Source organism: Bombina bombina, chromosome 3 (assembly GCF_027579735.1).
Source record: "Bombina bombina isolate aBomBom1 chromosome 3, aBomBom1.pri, whole genome shotgun sequence".
NCBI lineage: Eukaryota > Metazoa > Chordata > Amphibia > Anura > Bombinatoridae > Bombina > Bombina bombina.
The window spans coordinates 809,459,034-809,476,211 of record NC_069501.1 but is presented as its reverse complement, the minus strand read 5'-3'; the positions used below and the strand labels follow the sequence as shown (position 1 = coordinate 809,476,211).

Genomic DNA, 17,178 nt, shown 5'->3' with positions numbered 1-17,178 from the left:
GGTCCAGTCTGCAATACTTTGTGTGGGCCATAGCTGTAAGACTTTGCCTTTAATCAGGGAACTTATCCCACCCCAGCTTTTAGTACTGTCCATACCGCATACATAGGACACTCTGGAGAGACTGTTATACAAATCTCTAAGATTGTGGCCTCAGTCCGGCTCATTCTAGAGCTATTTCCAAGGGAAGGGTCAATTTCTGTGTTAGAGAGTCTCTGCAGTCTGAAATCCCTCGCCATTCCAGGGGAGAAAGTTTCCGTCATCTAAAGTCCCATCTCATGGCTTTTGCAATCATCTAGGTGGCTATCCCTTATCCGTTTCAGGGCCGAACCAGATGTCAAACTGATCTCCACTGCTGCGATACCACAATTAAATAGCGTGACTAGCAGTCTTCCTAGGGTCAATCTAGATCTCATGCTGAAGTCTCTCTCTAGATCCTTGTCGGCTTCTACTCTAGAGATACTCTCCTTCAGCCATCCCTCGTTACTTACCTGCTCCCTAAGCACAGATCGCGGAGTAGGAGAATCATACCCGGTGTCAGCTTCTACGGTAGGTGACTGCAAATCCGCAGCAGCTCCTTGTGACCTGCGCTCGGGCCTGATCATGTGTTCCACTGGCGACTCACTCTCCCGCAGATGGGGAATATTTGACTGCTGCACCCGCTGGTTCTGAGACTCGCATTCGTCCGGGCTATGGGTAGACTGTATTTCTCATGTTTAGCCAAGACTTTAAAATTTAAAGACAAGTTACTCCCTTCTGAGCCAAGTGTCTCTCAGGATACTGTTGTGCTTAATATGCCTCTGCTTTCTCCTCAAACATCCCAACCTTTAACGGTTTCTCATTATTTGCCTTCTGTTTCTTCTCATCCTCCTGGGGATGTTTATTTACCAGGGTATTTTGCAGCTCAGATAACTTCTGCAGTTTCTGCGGCTTTGTCTGCTTTCCTTAATCCGGGTAAGCATAAGAGGAAATCTAAGAATTTGTCTGCTAGTAAGGTTTCTGACTCTTCTAATTCTGTGTTGGTCAACCTTTCTCAAATGTCTGATGATGATACTTCAGTAGCTTCTGAAGGTGAGATCTCATATTCTGACACTTAAAATCTTCAGAATCTTCAGGGGTTAATTTTAGATTTAGGCTTGAACTCCTCCAGTTACTACAAAAGGAGGTTTTAGCTAATTTGGACGACTCTGAACCTTTGGTTGCTGTCAACCCCACAAAGTCTTCTAAACTGGATAGAGTTTGATTTTTCCATCTTCTGAGGAGTTTTTTTCCTGTTCCAAGGAAGATGTCGGAAAATATAGCTCAGGAATGGGATAAGCCAGGGGTTCCTTTTTTCCCTTTCCCCTGTTTTTAAAAAGATGTTTCCTGTCACTGAATCTATTCGTGACTCATGGCGCACTGTGCCTAAAGTAGGAGGAGCTATTTCTACTCTTGCTAGAACTACCATTTCTATAGAGGATAGTTGCTCTTTTAAGGATCCAGTGGATATTAGAAGCTAGAGGCTTACTTAAAGATGATGTACATCCATCAGGGATTACAGTGGCAACCTGCAGCAAGTATTGCCACGGTTGCGGGAGCAGCATCTTATTGGTGCGACCGTTTTTTCTAAGACCAATCTTTTGGCTTTACCATATAAAGGTAAGACTCTGTTTGGACCTTGTCTGGAGGAAATAATTTCAGAGATTATGGGTGAATAGGGATCTTTCCTACCTCAGGACAAGAATAATAGAACTAGAGGTCGTCAGTCTTCTAATTTTCGTTACTTTCGCAACTTTAAGGGTCAGAAGTCGTCCTCTTCCAAACCAGATAAATTCCAGGTCCACTTGGAAATCCAGTCAGCCCTGGAAAAAGGGAAAACAAAGCGCCTTCCGCTGACTCTAAATCAGCACGAAGGGTCCGCCCCCGATCTGAGTTTGGATCATGTGGGGGGCAGGCTTTCTCTTTTTCGACAGGCTTGGATACGCGATATTCCAGATCCATGGGCTGTGGACATAGTATCCCAGGGTTACAGAATAGGATTTAAGTTGTGCCCTCCAAGGGGCAGATTTCTCCTGTCAATATTATCTTCAAATCCGGAAAAGAGGGAGGCCTTCTTAAATTGGGTGAAGGACCTATCCTCCCTGGGAGTTATTGTACCAGTTCCTCTAAAGGAACATGATCTAGGATTCTATTCAAATCTATTTGTGGTTCCCAAAGTGTCTCAACAAATATTTAATCCGGTATATAAGATTCCAGTCGGACAACATCACCTCAGTGGCGTAAATATCTTTCTTGGTGTGAATCTAAGGGTTTCTACTTGAGCCGGGTGATTCCCCGGATTTTGTCTTTTCTACAGGATAGAGAAGGGTTTGTCGGTCAGTACTCTGAAGGGTCAGATTTCTGCCTTATCTATTCTTTTGCACAAACGTCTGGCGGACTTACCAGATGTCCAAGCCTTTGTTCAGTTGCTGCTCCGTGGAGCCTTAATCTAGTTCTTAAGTTTTTGCAGCAGGCTCTGTTTGAGCCGATGCATGTTGTTGATATAAAGTTATCTTGGAAAGTTTTGTTTCTCCTTGCTATTTCTTCCGCTCACAGAGTCTCTGAGCTTTCAGTTATTTTTCATGCAGATAAGGCGGTCCTTCGTACTAAATTGGGCTTTCTACCAAAGGTGGTGTTGGATCGAAACATTAATCAGGAAATTAATGTTCTAATCCTTCTCATAAGGAACGTCTCTTGCATAACGTGGATGTTGTGCGCATTCTAAAATTTTACTTACAAGCTACTAAAGATTTTCTGCAATCTTCTGCCCTGTTTGTTGTTTTCTCTGGAAAGCGTAAGGGTCAGAAGGCCACTTCTACTACTCTGTCTCTCTGGTTTAGAAGTTTTATTCATTTGGTTAAGAGACTGCTTGACAGCAGCCCCCTGAGAGAATTACGGCTCATTCCACTAGGGCTGTCTCCTCGTCTTTGGCTTTAAAAAAATGAAGCTTCTGTGGAACAGATTTGGAAGGCGGCAACATTGTCCTTTATTGCATACTTTTTTTTTTAAATTCTTTATATATCCAGCACTGAATAAGGCAACAAATGGTATGCACAACAAAATTTGCAAAATATGATGACAAAAATTTCTACCAAAGACAGCACTGTATTTTCTTCTATAATCTATTAACATAGCTACTCCAGACATTACTTATCCTCTCTCTCTCCTCATCTAACTTATTATAACTAGTTTCCCCTATCTAGCAAGTCAACAGATAACAGTATAGCTTGCATAACATATTGGGTCAGATCAAAAGTTCTCCAGGAGTCTCTAGTATTTTGTAGTTCTTTGCAATCAGCAAGTCATTGCAGCTCTATTATGAGTGAGTCTCTCATTCGATGTTGGGTTTCATATATCAACAGATTAATTTCCCCTCCTCCCCATCCAGCCCTGCTTCCTACTCTCTCCTGACGTAACCCAGGGCGCCCCCCCCCAGGGTTCTGTTCCTGTCTCTCATCTTAGTCTCTCCATTGGTTTATTACCTTGTTAATTGGGAAGTTTAGAAAATGTTCCATTTGCCCCGTAACTGGGCTTCCAGAACGAATTCTGAGTTTTTGAGTGGGTACAGAATTTGTCTCTGATGTGTTAAGTCTAAGCTGTGAATCAAGGGTTCCCATTTGTTGAGAAAATGTTTAGTTCGTTTTATGATGTCACCCTGTGTGTCTACTTGTTCACGAATAATTTGCTGTTGTAATTCTAGTTTGATATGTGTTAGTGTTGGTGGGTCAGGCTCCATCCACTTCTTGAAGATGAGCTTTCTGGCAAACAGTATGACATTATGAGTAAATGCCATATGTTTGTGTCCGACTGTGTGTGGAGGAATATCACTACGTGAATGTTTAGGTCTATACTCCCTCCCGTAACTCTCATTGCCCACTTGTGTGCCATGTTCCAGAATCTCGTGAGTTTTGGGCATTGCCAAATCATATGGAGTATGTTGGGGTTTGGGTGCGCGCATTTTGGACAAAGTCCCGAAGTCTCAGGACTCCATTTGTGGAACATCTTTGGTGTTATGTATGCATTATCTAGTAGCTTTGTATGTGATTCCCGGATGTCATTTGATAATGATGCCTTCCTCACCTTTGAAACACTTTGTTCAATGATTTGGTCTGTAACTGGATTTTCAGTCCAAATGCTCCATTTATGTTGAATTTGATCCCTCGTAGCTTTATTAGTCAGCGTTTGGAGTGCTTTGTATGTATGTGAGATTGAGGTCAGTCCTCCTCTTGTCAGGGTCAGTAGCTTGTGTATTTCGCAGTTGGTGTCCGGCATGTCTCCCATCCCCAGAATGCTTTGAACGTAGTGTCTTGTCTGTAGGAATGCGAAGTGGTGTTTGTGAGGTAGATTAAATTCTAATTGTAATTCGGCAAACGATTTGACTGATTTTTGGTCTGGCGTCAGGACTTGTCTGATAGTAGTCAATCCCCTTGTTTCCCATTGTCTAAAAGGCGATGTGGTGAAGCCCGCCTGGAAATTTGGATTACCTCGTAGGGGTAGGTATACAGTATTCTTGCATGTTATTTTAAAGGCCCTGCAGATTTTCCACCATGCTCTTACAGGTTGGAGGAAGATAGTATTGTGCCCCACTATTCCCTCTAGTTGTGTGCGAGTCATGTGTGGGAGCATTTTTAGTGACCACGGAGCAATAAGTTCTGTCTCTAGTGCACTATTGGTGAAAACATTTCTGTCCAAAAACCAATCCATTACATATTTAGCTAAAGCTGCCCAGTTGTAGTACTCTATATTTGGGAGTGCTAGTCCCCCCATCTCTGGTGTGCATGTCATTTTTTTATGTCCTATTCTATGTCGTTTCCCTTTCCATAAAAAGTGTAGTATGTCTCTGTTTAGTGCCTGTAGGTCTTGTTTGTGGATGAGTTCGGGTAGCATTTGTAGTGCATATAGCAGTTTGGGAAACAGGATCATTTTAATTAGCCCCACTCTTCCCGACAATGTCAGTGGTAGTGGTGTCCAATTTAGGAGTGTGCGTCTTAGTTCTTTGATTAGTGGTCGGAAGTTAAGTCCATACCACTGTCTGGGGTCTCTAGAGAGAATAATACCTAGGTACTTAAACGAGTTAGTTACAATCTTAAAGTTATCTTGTAATGGTTCTGCTGGCGACTCATTCCGTAGCCACAACAGCTCTGATTTATCTTTATTTATGCAATATCCTGAAATTTGACCGAACTCGGTTATGGTGTGCATTAAAATAGGGATATTTCGCCTGGGGTCTCTTGTGTATAGAATCATATCATCTGCGAAAAAGGGATATGTGGAGGGTTTCTTTGCCTATAGTTAATCCTTCCGTGTTTTTCCTAATTTTGGTTGCTAATGGTTCAAGGGCCAGGTCAAAAAGGAGCGGAGAGAGTGGGCATCCCTGTCTCGTGCCTCTCATTAGCGGGAAAGAGTTTGATGGTTCGCCATTAACTAGAATTGCTGCTCGGGGTTCGTTATACAGTGCGTAAGTGGCTGTCATAAAGTCGCCCTGGATCCCAAATTTCCCAAGAGTTGTGAAGAGGTGGTCCCATAGTATCTTGTCGAATGCTTTCTCAGCGTCTACCAATACTATACAAGCGTCTCCTTCCCTCTGATCTCCCTCCTGCTTTTCTTCCCCCCAGTAGTGTGAAAGGACTAGCTGCAATTTTCTCATGTTCTTAACTGAGGATCTACCCCTAACAAACCCTGTCTGGTCTTCGTGTAACAGGTCCGGTAATATCCCCGTCAGTCTATTGGCTAAAATTTTGGTAAACAGTTTGTAGTCTGAATTGAGTAGTGAAATTGGTCTATACGAGGATGTCAGTAGTGGGTCTCTGTCTGGTTTGGGTATGACTGTCACATTCGCTTCCGTAAATCTGTTTGATAGGTCTGCCCTTCCTTTCATTATGGCATTGAACATTAAGGTGAGTGTCTCCGCCACCTCCTCCCTGATCATTTTATAGAACTCCCCCGGTAGGCCGTCTGGCCTGGGGGTTTTCTCTAGGGGCAAAGCGTCAATAGCTCCAATAATCTCCAGGGAGTTCACTGGGCTATTTAAGGTCTGTAACTGCACCTCAGTTATTTGAGGGAGGGCTAAGTCCTTCCAAAAGTTTTGTTTCAGTTCCTCATCTACCCTCTGGGGGCTATACAGTTTGGAATAGTAGTCTACAAATGTTTTATGTATATCCTCTTTCTTTGTTAGTATTGTTCCTTGTTTCTGTATGGCTGTTATAGTATTAGGTTTCCTGGTTAGTTTGGTGATCTTTGCTAGTAATTTACCTGTGCGATTCCCATATCGATAGAATTTAGCCTGCATCCGAGTTTGGGTTCTGCCTGCTGTCTGAATAAGATAAGTGTCTCTGAGGGTCTTGATGTCTTTGTATTTTAATCTGTTTTGATCTGTCGGGTGTCTAAGGTATTGATTCCTTGCATTTAGGAGTTGGCGGAGAAGTAGTTCCCCTCTCTTTCTGCTAATTTTATTTATTCTAATTGCATAAGTTGTGATCCCCCCTCTTAGCACCGCTTTTGCCGTTTCCCAAAACAATGAAATGTCGTTTATGTGTTGCTTGTTAAGGTCTTTGTAAACTAGCCACTCTCCCACCAAGTGTTTTCGCAAGTTGAGGTCGTGGTACAGATGCGTAGGGAATCTCCACCCACACATCTTTCTCTGAGGGGCATCAGTAATTAGCTCTAGTGTCACTGGTGAGTGGTCTGAGATGGTTATGGGATCTATCATAATGTCTCCTACCCTAGAGCATAATTGACTTGAGACTAGGAAATAGTCTATGCGGGAGAGTGTGGTTTTTGATGGATGTGCACATGTGTAATCACGAGCCTCAGGGTTTCTTTCTCTCCATACATCTAAAAGACCTAAACTATTTCTGAAGTTTTTAAGTATCAATGTTTCTCTTCTAGATCCTGTCCATGGCTGTTTGGGTTTTGTGTTGCTAGTGGGGTTACGGAATCTGTCCGCAGGTGTGTGTGGCGCTATATTGTAATCTCCACCCACTATAATTGGTAGGTCTGGAAATTGTAAGAGTTTGCTTTGGAGGTGTACTAGAAATTCTCTCTTCTGTGTCTGGGGGCCATATATACCGCAAAGTATCAGGGATAGTGTATCAATCTTTAGTTTTATAATCAGATATCTACCCTCAACATCAGAGATCACCTGTGAGATGTCATAGTTCAGTCCCTTTCGGAATAGCATTGCAATCCCTCTCGCTCTTTTCTTTTCATAGGGCGTGAAGAGTACTTCTCCCACCCATCCCTGCTTAAGTTTTTGATGCTCTATTTGCGAAAGGTGTGTTTCTTCTAGTATGGCTATGTCGTTTTTTTTTGTATTCGACTGTCTCAGAATCGCCTTTCTTTTAATAGGCGATGCTATCCCTCCCACATTCCAGGTGGTGATTTTCATTGTCCTACAGTGAGTATCTTGTTGTGTGTGGGTGTCACAATTTGTCAAGACTGTGAAGTGTGGAGTGTTATGTGTAGGTGTTGCAGTATAGGTTAATGAGCCTTACTTACTGTTTTCTGCAGTGTCCAAAATCTGTCTATTTTCCCCCTGAGGGAGCGCCCTGAGAGCTGATGGATTCTATCTATCACTATGACAAACAATAAGCAATCAGGTTAGTGAGTATTAACTTTTAAACTTTTAAAACCGCTTCTTGAACTTGTTTAAAAGAGACAAATACATGCAATAAATTTCAACAATATAACAAACAATAAACAGTAACAATTTCTTTCATGTAATTAGCAAGAATCCATGAGCTAGTGACGTATGGGATATACATTCCTACCAGGAGGGGCAAAGTTTCCCAAACCTCAAAATGCCTATAAATACACCCCTCACCACACCCACAAATCAGTTTTACAAACTTTGCCTCCTATGGAGGTGGTGAAGTAAGTTTGTGCTAGATTCTACGTTGATATGCGCTCCGCAGCAGGTTGGAGCCCGGTTTTCCTCTCAGCGTGCAGTGAATGTCAGAGGGATGTGAGAAGAGTATTGCCTATTTGAATTCAATGATCTAATTCTACGGGGTCTATTTCATAGGTTCTCTGTTATCGGTCGTAGAGATTCATCTCTTACCTCCCTTTTCAGATCGACGATATACTCTTATATATATATTTATATATACCATTACCTCTGCTGATTTTCGTTTCAGTACTGGTTGGCTTTCTACAACATGTAGATGAGTGTCCTGGGGTAAGTAAGTCTTATTTTCTGTGACACTCTAAAGCTATGGTTGGGCACTTTTATATAAAGTTCTAAATATATGTATTCAAACATTTATTTGCCTTGACTCAGGATGTTCAACATTTCCTTATTTCAGACAGTCAGTTTCATATTTGGGATAATGCATTTGAATATATCAATTTTTATCTTACCTTAAAATTTGAATTTTCCCTGTGGGCTGGTAGGCTCGCGGGGGCTGAAAATGCTTCATTTTATTGTGTCATTCTTGGCGCGAAAATTTTTCTGTTTCCGGCGTCATACGTGTCGCCGGACGTTGCGTCATTTTTGACGTTTTTCGCGCCAAAAATGTCGCCGTTCCGGATGTGGCGTCATTTTTGGCGCAAAATAATGTGGGCGGCTTTTTTGGCGCTAAAAAAATATGGGCGTCATTTTTGTCTCCACATTATTTAAGTCTCATTATTTATTGCTTCTGGTTGCTAGAAGCTTGTTCACTGGCATTTTTTCCCATTCCTGAAACTGTCATTTAAGGAATTTGATCAATTTTGCTTTATATGTTGTTTTTTCTATTACATATTGCAAGATGTCCCACGTTGCAACTGAGTCAGAAGATACTTCTGGAAAATCACTGCCTGATGCTGGAGCTACCAAAGCTAAGTGTATCTGCTGTAAACTTTTGGTAGCTGTTCCTCCAGCTGTTGTTTGTATTGAATGTCATGACAAACTTATTAATGCAGATAATATTTCCTTTAGTAAAGTTACATTACCTGTTGCTGTTCCGTCAACATCTAATACTCAGAGTGTTCCTGATAATATAAGAGATTTTGTTTCTAAATCCATTAAGAAGGCTATGTCTGTTATTCCTCTTTCTAGTAAACATAAAAAGACTTTTAAAACTTCTCATTTTTCAGATGAATTTTTAAATGAACATCATCATTCTGATTCTGATAATAGTTCTTCTGGTTCAGAGGATTTTGTCTCAGAGGTTGATGCTGATAAATCTTCATATTTATTTAAAATGGAATTTATTCGTTCTTTACTTAAATAAGTTAATTGCATTAGAAATTGAGGATTCTGGTCCTCTTGATACTAAATCTAAACGTTTAGATAAGGTTTTTAAATCTCCTGTAGTTATTCCAGAAGTTTTTCCTGTTCCTGGTGCTATTTCTGAAGTAATTTCCATGGAATGGAATAATTTGGGTAATTCATTTACTCCTTCTAAACTTTTTAAGCAATTATATCCTGTGCCATCTGACAGATTAGAGTTTTGGGACAAAATCCCTAAGGTTGATGGGGCTGTCTCTACTCTTGCTAAGCGTACTACTATTCCTACGGCAGATGGTACTTCCTTTAAGGATCCTTTAGATAGGAAAATTGAATCCTTTCTAAGAAAAGCTTACTTGTGTTCAGGTAATCTTCTTAGACCAGCTATATCTTTAGCGGATGTTGCTGCAGCTTCAACTTTTTGGTTAGAAGCTTTAGCGCAACAAGTAACAGATCATAATTCTCATAACATTATTATTCTTCTTCAACATGCTAATAATTTTGTTTGTGATGCCATCTTTGATATCATTAGAGTTGATGTCAGGTATATGTCTCTAGCTATTTTAGCTAGAAGAGCTTTATGGCTTAAAACTTGGAATGCTGATATGTCTTCTAAGTCTACTCTGCTTTCCCTTTCTTTCCAGGGTAATAAATTATTTGGTTCTCAGTTGGATTCTATTATCTCAACTGTTACTGGAGGGAAAGGAACTTTTTTACCACAGGATAAAAAATCTAAAGGTAAATTTAGGTCTAATAATCGTTTTTGTTCCTTTCGTCACAACAAGGAACAAAAGCCTGATCCTTCATCCTCAGGAGCGGTATCAGTTTGGAAACCTTCTCCAGTTTGGAATAAATCCAAGCCTTTTAGAAAATCAAAGCCAGCTCCTAAGTCCACATGAAGGTGCGGCCCTCATTCCAGCTCAGCTGGTAGGGGGCAGATTACGTTTTTTCAAGGAAATTTGGATCAATTCCGTTCACAATCTTTGGATTCAGAACATTGTTTCAGAAGGGTACAGAATTGGTTTCAAGATAAGGCCTCCTGCAAAGAGATTTTTTCTTTCCCGTGTCCCAGTAAATCCAGCGAAGGCTCAAGCATTTCTGAAATGTGTTTCAGATCTAGAGTTGGCTGGAGTAATTATGCCAGTTCCAGTTCTGGAGCAGGGGCTGGGGTTTTATTCAAATCTCTTCATTGTACCAAAGAAGGAGAATTCCTTCAGACCAGTTCTGGATCTAAAAATATTGAATCGTTATGTAAGGATACCAACATTCAAAATGGTAACTGTAAGGACTATCCTGCCTTTTGTTCAGCAAGGGCATTATATGTCTACAATAGATTTACAGGATGCATATCTGCATATTCCGATTCATCCAGATCACTATCAGTTTCTGAGATTCTCTTTCCTAGACAAGCATTACCAGTTTGTGGCTCTACTGTTTGGCCTAGCAACAGCTCCAAGAATTTTTACAAAGGTTCTCGGTGCCCTTCTGTCTGTAATCAGAGAACAGGGTATTGTGGTATTTCCTTATTTGGACGATATCTTGGTACTTGCTCAGTCTTCACATTTAGCAGAATTTCATACGAATCGACTTGTGTTGTTTCTTCAAGATCATCGTTGGAGGATCAATTTACCAAAAAGTTCATGGATTCCTCAGACAAGGGTAACCTTTTTAGGTTTCCAGATAGATTCAGTGTCCATGACTCTATCTTTGACAGACAAGAGACGTCTAAAATTGATATCAGCTTGTCGAAACCTTCAGTCACAATCATTCCCTTCGGTAGCCTTATGCATGGAAATTCTAGGTCTTATGACTGCTGCATCGGACGCGATCCCCTTTGCTCGTTTTCACATGCGACCTCTTAAGCTCTGTATGCTGAACCAGTGGTGCAGGGATTACACAAAGATATCTCAATTAATATCTTTAAAACCGATTGTACGACACTCTCTGACGTGGTGGACAGATCACCATCGTTTAGTTCAGGGGGCTTCTTTTGTTCTTCCGACCTGGACTATAATTTCAACAGATGCAAGTCTGACAGGTTGGGGAGCTGTTTGGGGGTCTCTGACAGCACAAGGGGTTTGGGAATCTCAGGAGGTGAGATTACCGATCAATATTTTGGAACTCCGTGCAATTTTCAGAGCTCTTCAGTCATGGCCTCTTCTAAAGAGAGAATCGTTCATTTGTTTTCAGACAGACAATGTCACTACTGTGGCATACATCCATCATCAAGGAGGGACTCACAGTCCTCTGGCTATGAAAGAAGTATCTCGAATTCTTGTTTGGGCGGAATCCAGCTCCTGTCTAGTTTCTGCGGTTCATATCCCAGGTATAGACAATTGGGAAGCGGATTATCTCAGTCGCCAAACGTTACATCCGGGCGAATGGTCTCTTCACCCAGAGGTATTTCTTCAGATTGTTCAAATGTGGGGACTTCCAGAAATAGATCTGATGGCCTCTCATCTAAACAAGAAACTTCCCAGGTATCTGTCCAGATCCAGGGATCCTCAAGCGGAAGCAGTGGATGCATTGTCACTTCCTTGGAAGTATCATCCTGCCTATATCTTTCCGCCTCTAGTTCTTCTTCCAAGAGTAATCTCCAAGATTCTGAAGGAATGCTCGTTTGTTCTGCTGGTGGCTCCAGCATGGCCTCACAGGTTTTGGTATGCGGATCTTGTCCGGATGGCCTCTTGCCAACCGTGGACTCTTCCGTTAAGACCAGACCTTCTGTCGCAAGGTCCTTTTTTCCATCAGGATCTCAAATCCTTAAATTTAAAGGTATGGAGATTGAACGCTTGATTCTTAGTCAAAGAGGTTTCTCTGACTCTGTGATTAATACTATGTTACAGGCTCGTAAATCTGTATCTAGAGAGATATATTATAGAGTCTGGAAGACTTCTATTTCTTGGTGTCTTTCTCATCATTTTTCCTGGCATTCTTTTAGAATTCCGAGAATTTTACAGTTTCTTCAGGATGGTTTGGATAAAGGTTTGTCTGCAAGTTCCTTGAAAGGACAAATCTCTGCTCTTTTTCTGTTCTTTTTCACAGAAAGATTGCTATTCTTCCTGATATTCATTGTTTTGTACAAGCTTTGGTTCGTATAAAACCTGTCATTAATTCAATTTCTCCTCCTTGGAGTTTGAATTTGGTTCTGGGGGCTCTTCAAGCTCCTCCGTTTGAACCTATGCATTCATTGGACATCAAATTACTTTCTTGGAAAGTTTTGTTCCTTTTGGCCATCTCTTCTGCCAGAAGAGTTTCTGAATTATCTGCTCTTTCTTGTGAGTCTCCTTTTCTGATTTTTCATCAGGATAAGGCGGTGTTGCGAACTTCTTTTAAATTCTTACCTAAGGTTGTGAATTCTAACAACGTTAGTAGAGAAATTGTGGTTCCTTCATTATGTCCTAATCCTAAGAATTCTAAGGAGAAATCATTGCATTCTTTGGATGTGGTTAGAGCTTTGAAATATTATGTTGAAGCTACTAAGAATTTCCGAAAGACTTCTAGTCTATTTGTTATCTTTTCTGGTTCTAGGAAAGGTCAGAAGGCTTCTGCCATTTCCTTGGCATCTTGGTTGAAATCTTTAATTCATCATGCTTATGTCGAGTCGGGTAAAACTCCGCCTCAAAGGATTACAGCTCATTCTACTAGGTCAGTTTCTACTTCCTGGGCGTTTAGGAATGAAGCTTCGGTTGACCAGATTTGCAAAGCAGCAACTTGGTCTTCTTTGCATACTTTTACTAAATTCTACCATTTTGATGTGTTTTCTTCTTCTGAAGCTGTTTTTGGTAGAAAAGTACTTCAGGCAGCTGTTTCAGTTTGAATCTTCTGCTTATCATTTTTTATTATAAAATTTAAACTTTATTTTGGGTGTGGATTATTTTCAGCGGAATTGGCTGTCTTTATTTTATTTCTCCCTCTCTAGTGACTCTTGCGTGGAAAGATCCACATCTTGGGTAGTCATTATCCCATACGTCACTAGCTCATGGACTCTTGCTAATTACATGAAAGAAAACATAATTTATGTAAGAACTTACCTGATAAATTAATTTCTTTCATATTAGCAAGAGTCCATGAGGCCCACCCTTTTTGTGGTGGTTATGATTTTTTTGTATAAAGCACAATTATTCCAATTCCTTATTTTTTATGCTTTTGCACTTTTTTTCTTATCACCCCACTTCTTGGCTATTCGTTAAACTGATTTGTGGGTGTGGTGAGGGGTGTATTTATAGGCATTTTGAGGTTTGGGAAACTTTGCCCCTCCTGGTAGGAATGTATATCCCATACGTCACTAGCTCATGGACTCTTGCTAATATGAAAGAAATGAATTTATCAGGTAAGTTCTTTCATAAATTATGTTTTTTTCACTTCACTTCCCGCTCTCTCCCCCCCCCCCCCCCCCCCACTTGTAAAGGATATAAGTTGTCATGTCATTTAGTTTTTAAGAGGCTTTACTCTATGATTTCTGAGGCCTTAATCAGTGTCTCTGTTTTCAAGTGTCATCTGGCTGATCGTCGTGGTCCTGTTGTTGATTCCGTCTTTCTTCTCTCTGCAGATGTAGTTTAAGCTGGTTCGGAGACTCAAAGAATAGAGGTCCATTGGCTGTGTGGAGCCTCAGCCTCGCCGGATACAAAAGGGCTGCCATTCTGCCTTGCTCCATGAGTTGCTTGCAGTAAGGCTTAAACTCCTTTCTTTTGGCTGCAACTGTTGCTGAGTAATCTTGAAATAAATATATTCTCTGTCCTTCATATTTCAAAGCTGAAGCTTTCCTGTAGGCCTGCAAGATCGCTACTTTTGCTCTGAAACTTAGGTACTTCACCATTACCTGGCGTGACTGCTGGCTATTTTCCCCTTGTTTTCGTGGGTCTCCCACTCTGTGTGCTCTCTCCACTACACACGGGAGGCAGGACTGTGGCATACGCAGCAACTTTGGGAGGATGTTTTCTGCAAATTCTGTTAGCTCTGATCCCAGGACAGTTTCGGGGACTCCTACAATTCTCAGGTTGTTTCTTCTCGACCTGTTCTCCAAGTCATCAACCTTTGCCCACAACCGGTCATTCTGTTGTTGTAATGCACGTATATTAGTTTCCGTTTCTCTATGGCGGGTTTCTCCTTCTGCCACCCTCTGTTCCACCTGTGTCAGTCTGCCATTAAATGACTTAACCTCAGTTGTGAGTGAGTCCATCCCTGTTTGTAGCTGTTCAATTTTGGGTAGGAACAGTGCAGATATCTGTGTGACAATTGGATGTGTATCTATATTGTTAGTTTGTTAAGGCCTCCGTCTCCATTGTGGTCTGCTGTGTCTCTAAGTGATTCTTTTTTTTCTCTGCGTTTTTAAGCCTGCCTGCCATTGTCCCTGTTGTTTTTATATAGGAGTTGTAATATTTTTGCATGCAGCTTTAGTATTTTATCAATCAGCTTCGTCAGTACTGTGGGTCCTTTTTGCTTACTTTACCACAGGTTGCTATTTTCTCTGTTAATTTTTAAGGCCTCAGAATAAGGTTGAACACAGGTTCACTGTTGTGCTTGTTAAGCGCTGGGTGGGAAGGGTAAGGACAGGTCTGTGCCTTCTAGCCTCTCCTGGTGTGATAGCCTGTATTATCTGTTAGAAAAAAGTAGTGTCCAATGATCTAAAGTTCATACTTCTCCTCCTCCTGTCTCCTGTGCAGCCCTACACACTTTGTGTTACATCAAGTTTTGGAAACAGTGTTTTCTCTGAGGCTAGGGAGCGGTACTCTTGTGTATAAGTAATGTTGCTCTTGTTGTCGACACTAGTTGTTGCAGATGTCTTTGTCCCTTACTGGGGCTATGTAATGTATTATTAAGTGATCATCTCGCCTGCGTATGCGTGTCAGATCCCAGTGCCTTCCACTCAGTTAGCCCCTGGATCTGTGAGGGCTATGTTAGGGAAAGTAATTAATACTCAGCGGCGTTATTTTTTAACTATGGAGTTTGTTACTGGCTCCTAGTTCTTCTAGGTTTAACTGGCAGTAATGGGGGCAGTGCTGGGATGTTGCCCGCTACTTGCGGTTATCTTTTAAACAAGCGCGGCAGTGGGGGCAAGATGGCGGCGTTCCCGCCGTTGCTTAAGTTCCCAACTCTGTGTCCCACCCTTCGCTTGTGAGGGTCTGAGTCTTTTATTCCGTATTATACGGTTCTAATCCTTGGCTCCTTGTGTTGCGTGGAGCACTTATTAATTCCCCCTGTCTGTTTATGGCCCTCGCGGCCACAGCCGCTACTCACAATCACTTCGGTGGCTTGCTACTTCTCCGGTAGGGGATTCCGCTGTTAGAATCCCTGCCGGCTTGCGTCCGGGCAGTTAGGGGTGTCTCTGCCAAGGGTGCTGGCTTTTTCTGGGGCAGTGTGCAGGGTTTTTTTCCCAGTTGTATAGCTGGAAACTGCGGAGCTCTGTTCTGTGCGTCTGCTCTCTCCGCCCTCCTACCGGAAGTCTATTGCATACTTTTTACAAATTCTTTAAGTTTTATACTTTTGCCTCGCCTGAGGCTTCTTTTGGGAGAAAGGTTCTTCAACGGTGGTGCCTTCCGTTTAGGTCCTCCTGCCTTTTTCTCCCTCCCTGTTCATTCCGTGTCCTTTAGCTTGGGTATTAGTTCCCACTAGTAATTGGAATGACATTGTGGACTCTTTGTCATAGAAAAGAAAACAAATATTATGCTTACCTGATACATTTCTTTCTTTCTGGACATGGAGTCCACGACCTCGCACTCTTTTTAATTATAATTCGGCAGTTTTTTGGTATAAACCTCAGGTACCTTTTTCACCCTTGTTTTTTCTTTTTCCATTTTCCTTCAGCTGAATGACTGGGGGTTATGGGTAAGGGACGTTACTTAACAGCTTTTGCTGGGGCGCTCTTTGCCGCCTCCTGCTGGCCAGAAGTTGAATATCCCACTAGTAATTGGAATGATGTTGTGGACTCCATGTCCGGAAAGAAAGAGAAATTTATCAGGTAAGCATAAGCATATATATTCTCAACTAAGATTAAAAGCAAAAATGAACACCTATGGACCTTGCACCCAGACTTGTCCCATTTGTCCAGTTCTGGTAACCAACGCTTCCATTTTTGCTTTTAATCTTAGTTGAGAGCTAGCAAGTGAGTGCTGGGCTTCCTATGTGTGCTGTATTAATTTTTGTAATTTTCCCTATGGGCTTTGCACCCAGACCTGTCTGGAGTTAACTGCCTGGGACACTGGGGTCAGTGCAGCTGCCTGAGAGTGCTATTGAGCACCCAGGGCTGTGCATGTTGCAGGTTCATGGGATATGTACCCAGTCCAGTCTGAGTGCAGTCCCCTTCCATGTCTTGTGTATATACATGCAAGTTTGTCACTTTGCGTTTACTTTCAACTTGGAAAAACAGATAGCTCAGCATGCTAAGGCACTGTGGCTGAGCTCTGTAGCAACCCAAGGGTTGCAGGTTCGATCCCTGGCAAGGTCTACTCAGCCTTTCATCCTTCAGTGGTCGATAAAATGAGCAGCACCTTGAGACCCTTATGGGTGATTAGCCGAGCTTTACAAGTACCCAATACATACATCTGTTAGTACACTGTAGCAGAGCTCTAGTACTTCGTTCCACATGACATATGGGGGGGGTGTCTCCCTTTCTCAGTCCTGAAATCAGGGCCTAAACCTCTGTCACTGAAATCCATGAAAGAACCAGGCAAGACCAACTGTTCCAAAAAAGTACTGCTACTCACGCTTTATTTCCTGCTTGGGACTTAACAAAAGTATATTTAAAAATGTTTTTTTTTTTTTCCCTTCTCAGGCTTGCGATTGTCCTCATTACTGGAAAGCACCTTTATTCTTTGCAGCAGGCGGCGACAGGACCGGATATGTGTCTGTCCATAAATTTGTTGCTATGTGGAGAAAGTAAGTTATTTTTCATCAAATTTTTTTTTTTTTTTTCACAAAATCAAATATTTGCATGCCCATGTTGGTAAAAGTGT

General features: G+C 41.8%; 1 protein-coding gene across 3 annotated transcripts in view; it reads left to right on the top strand.

Moving 5' to 3' along the window:
- PPP2R3B (protein phosphatase 2 regulatory subunit B''beta) overlaps positions 1–17,178 on the top strand; it is a 470,846-nt gene that overhangs the window by 230,988 nt on the left and 222,680 nt on the right. For all 3 annotated transcript variants that reach the window (XR_008401420.1, XM_053707748.1, XM_053707749.1), the window contains one exon: positions 16,998–17,101. Coding sequence is in view for 2 of the 3 variants with exons in the window: in XM_053707748.1 (XP_053563723.1) it covers positions 16,998–17,101 (104 nt within the window). In the remaining variant the exon portion in view is untranslated. The remainder of the gene's footprint in view (positions 1–16,997; positions 17,102–17,178) is intronic.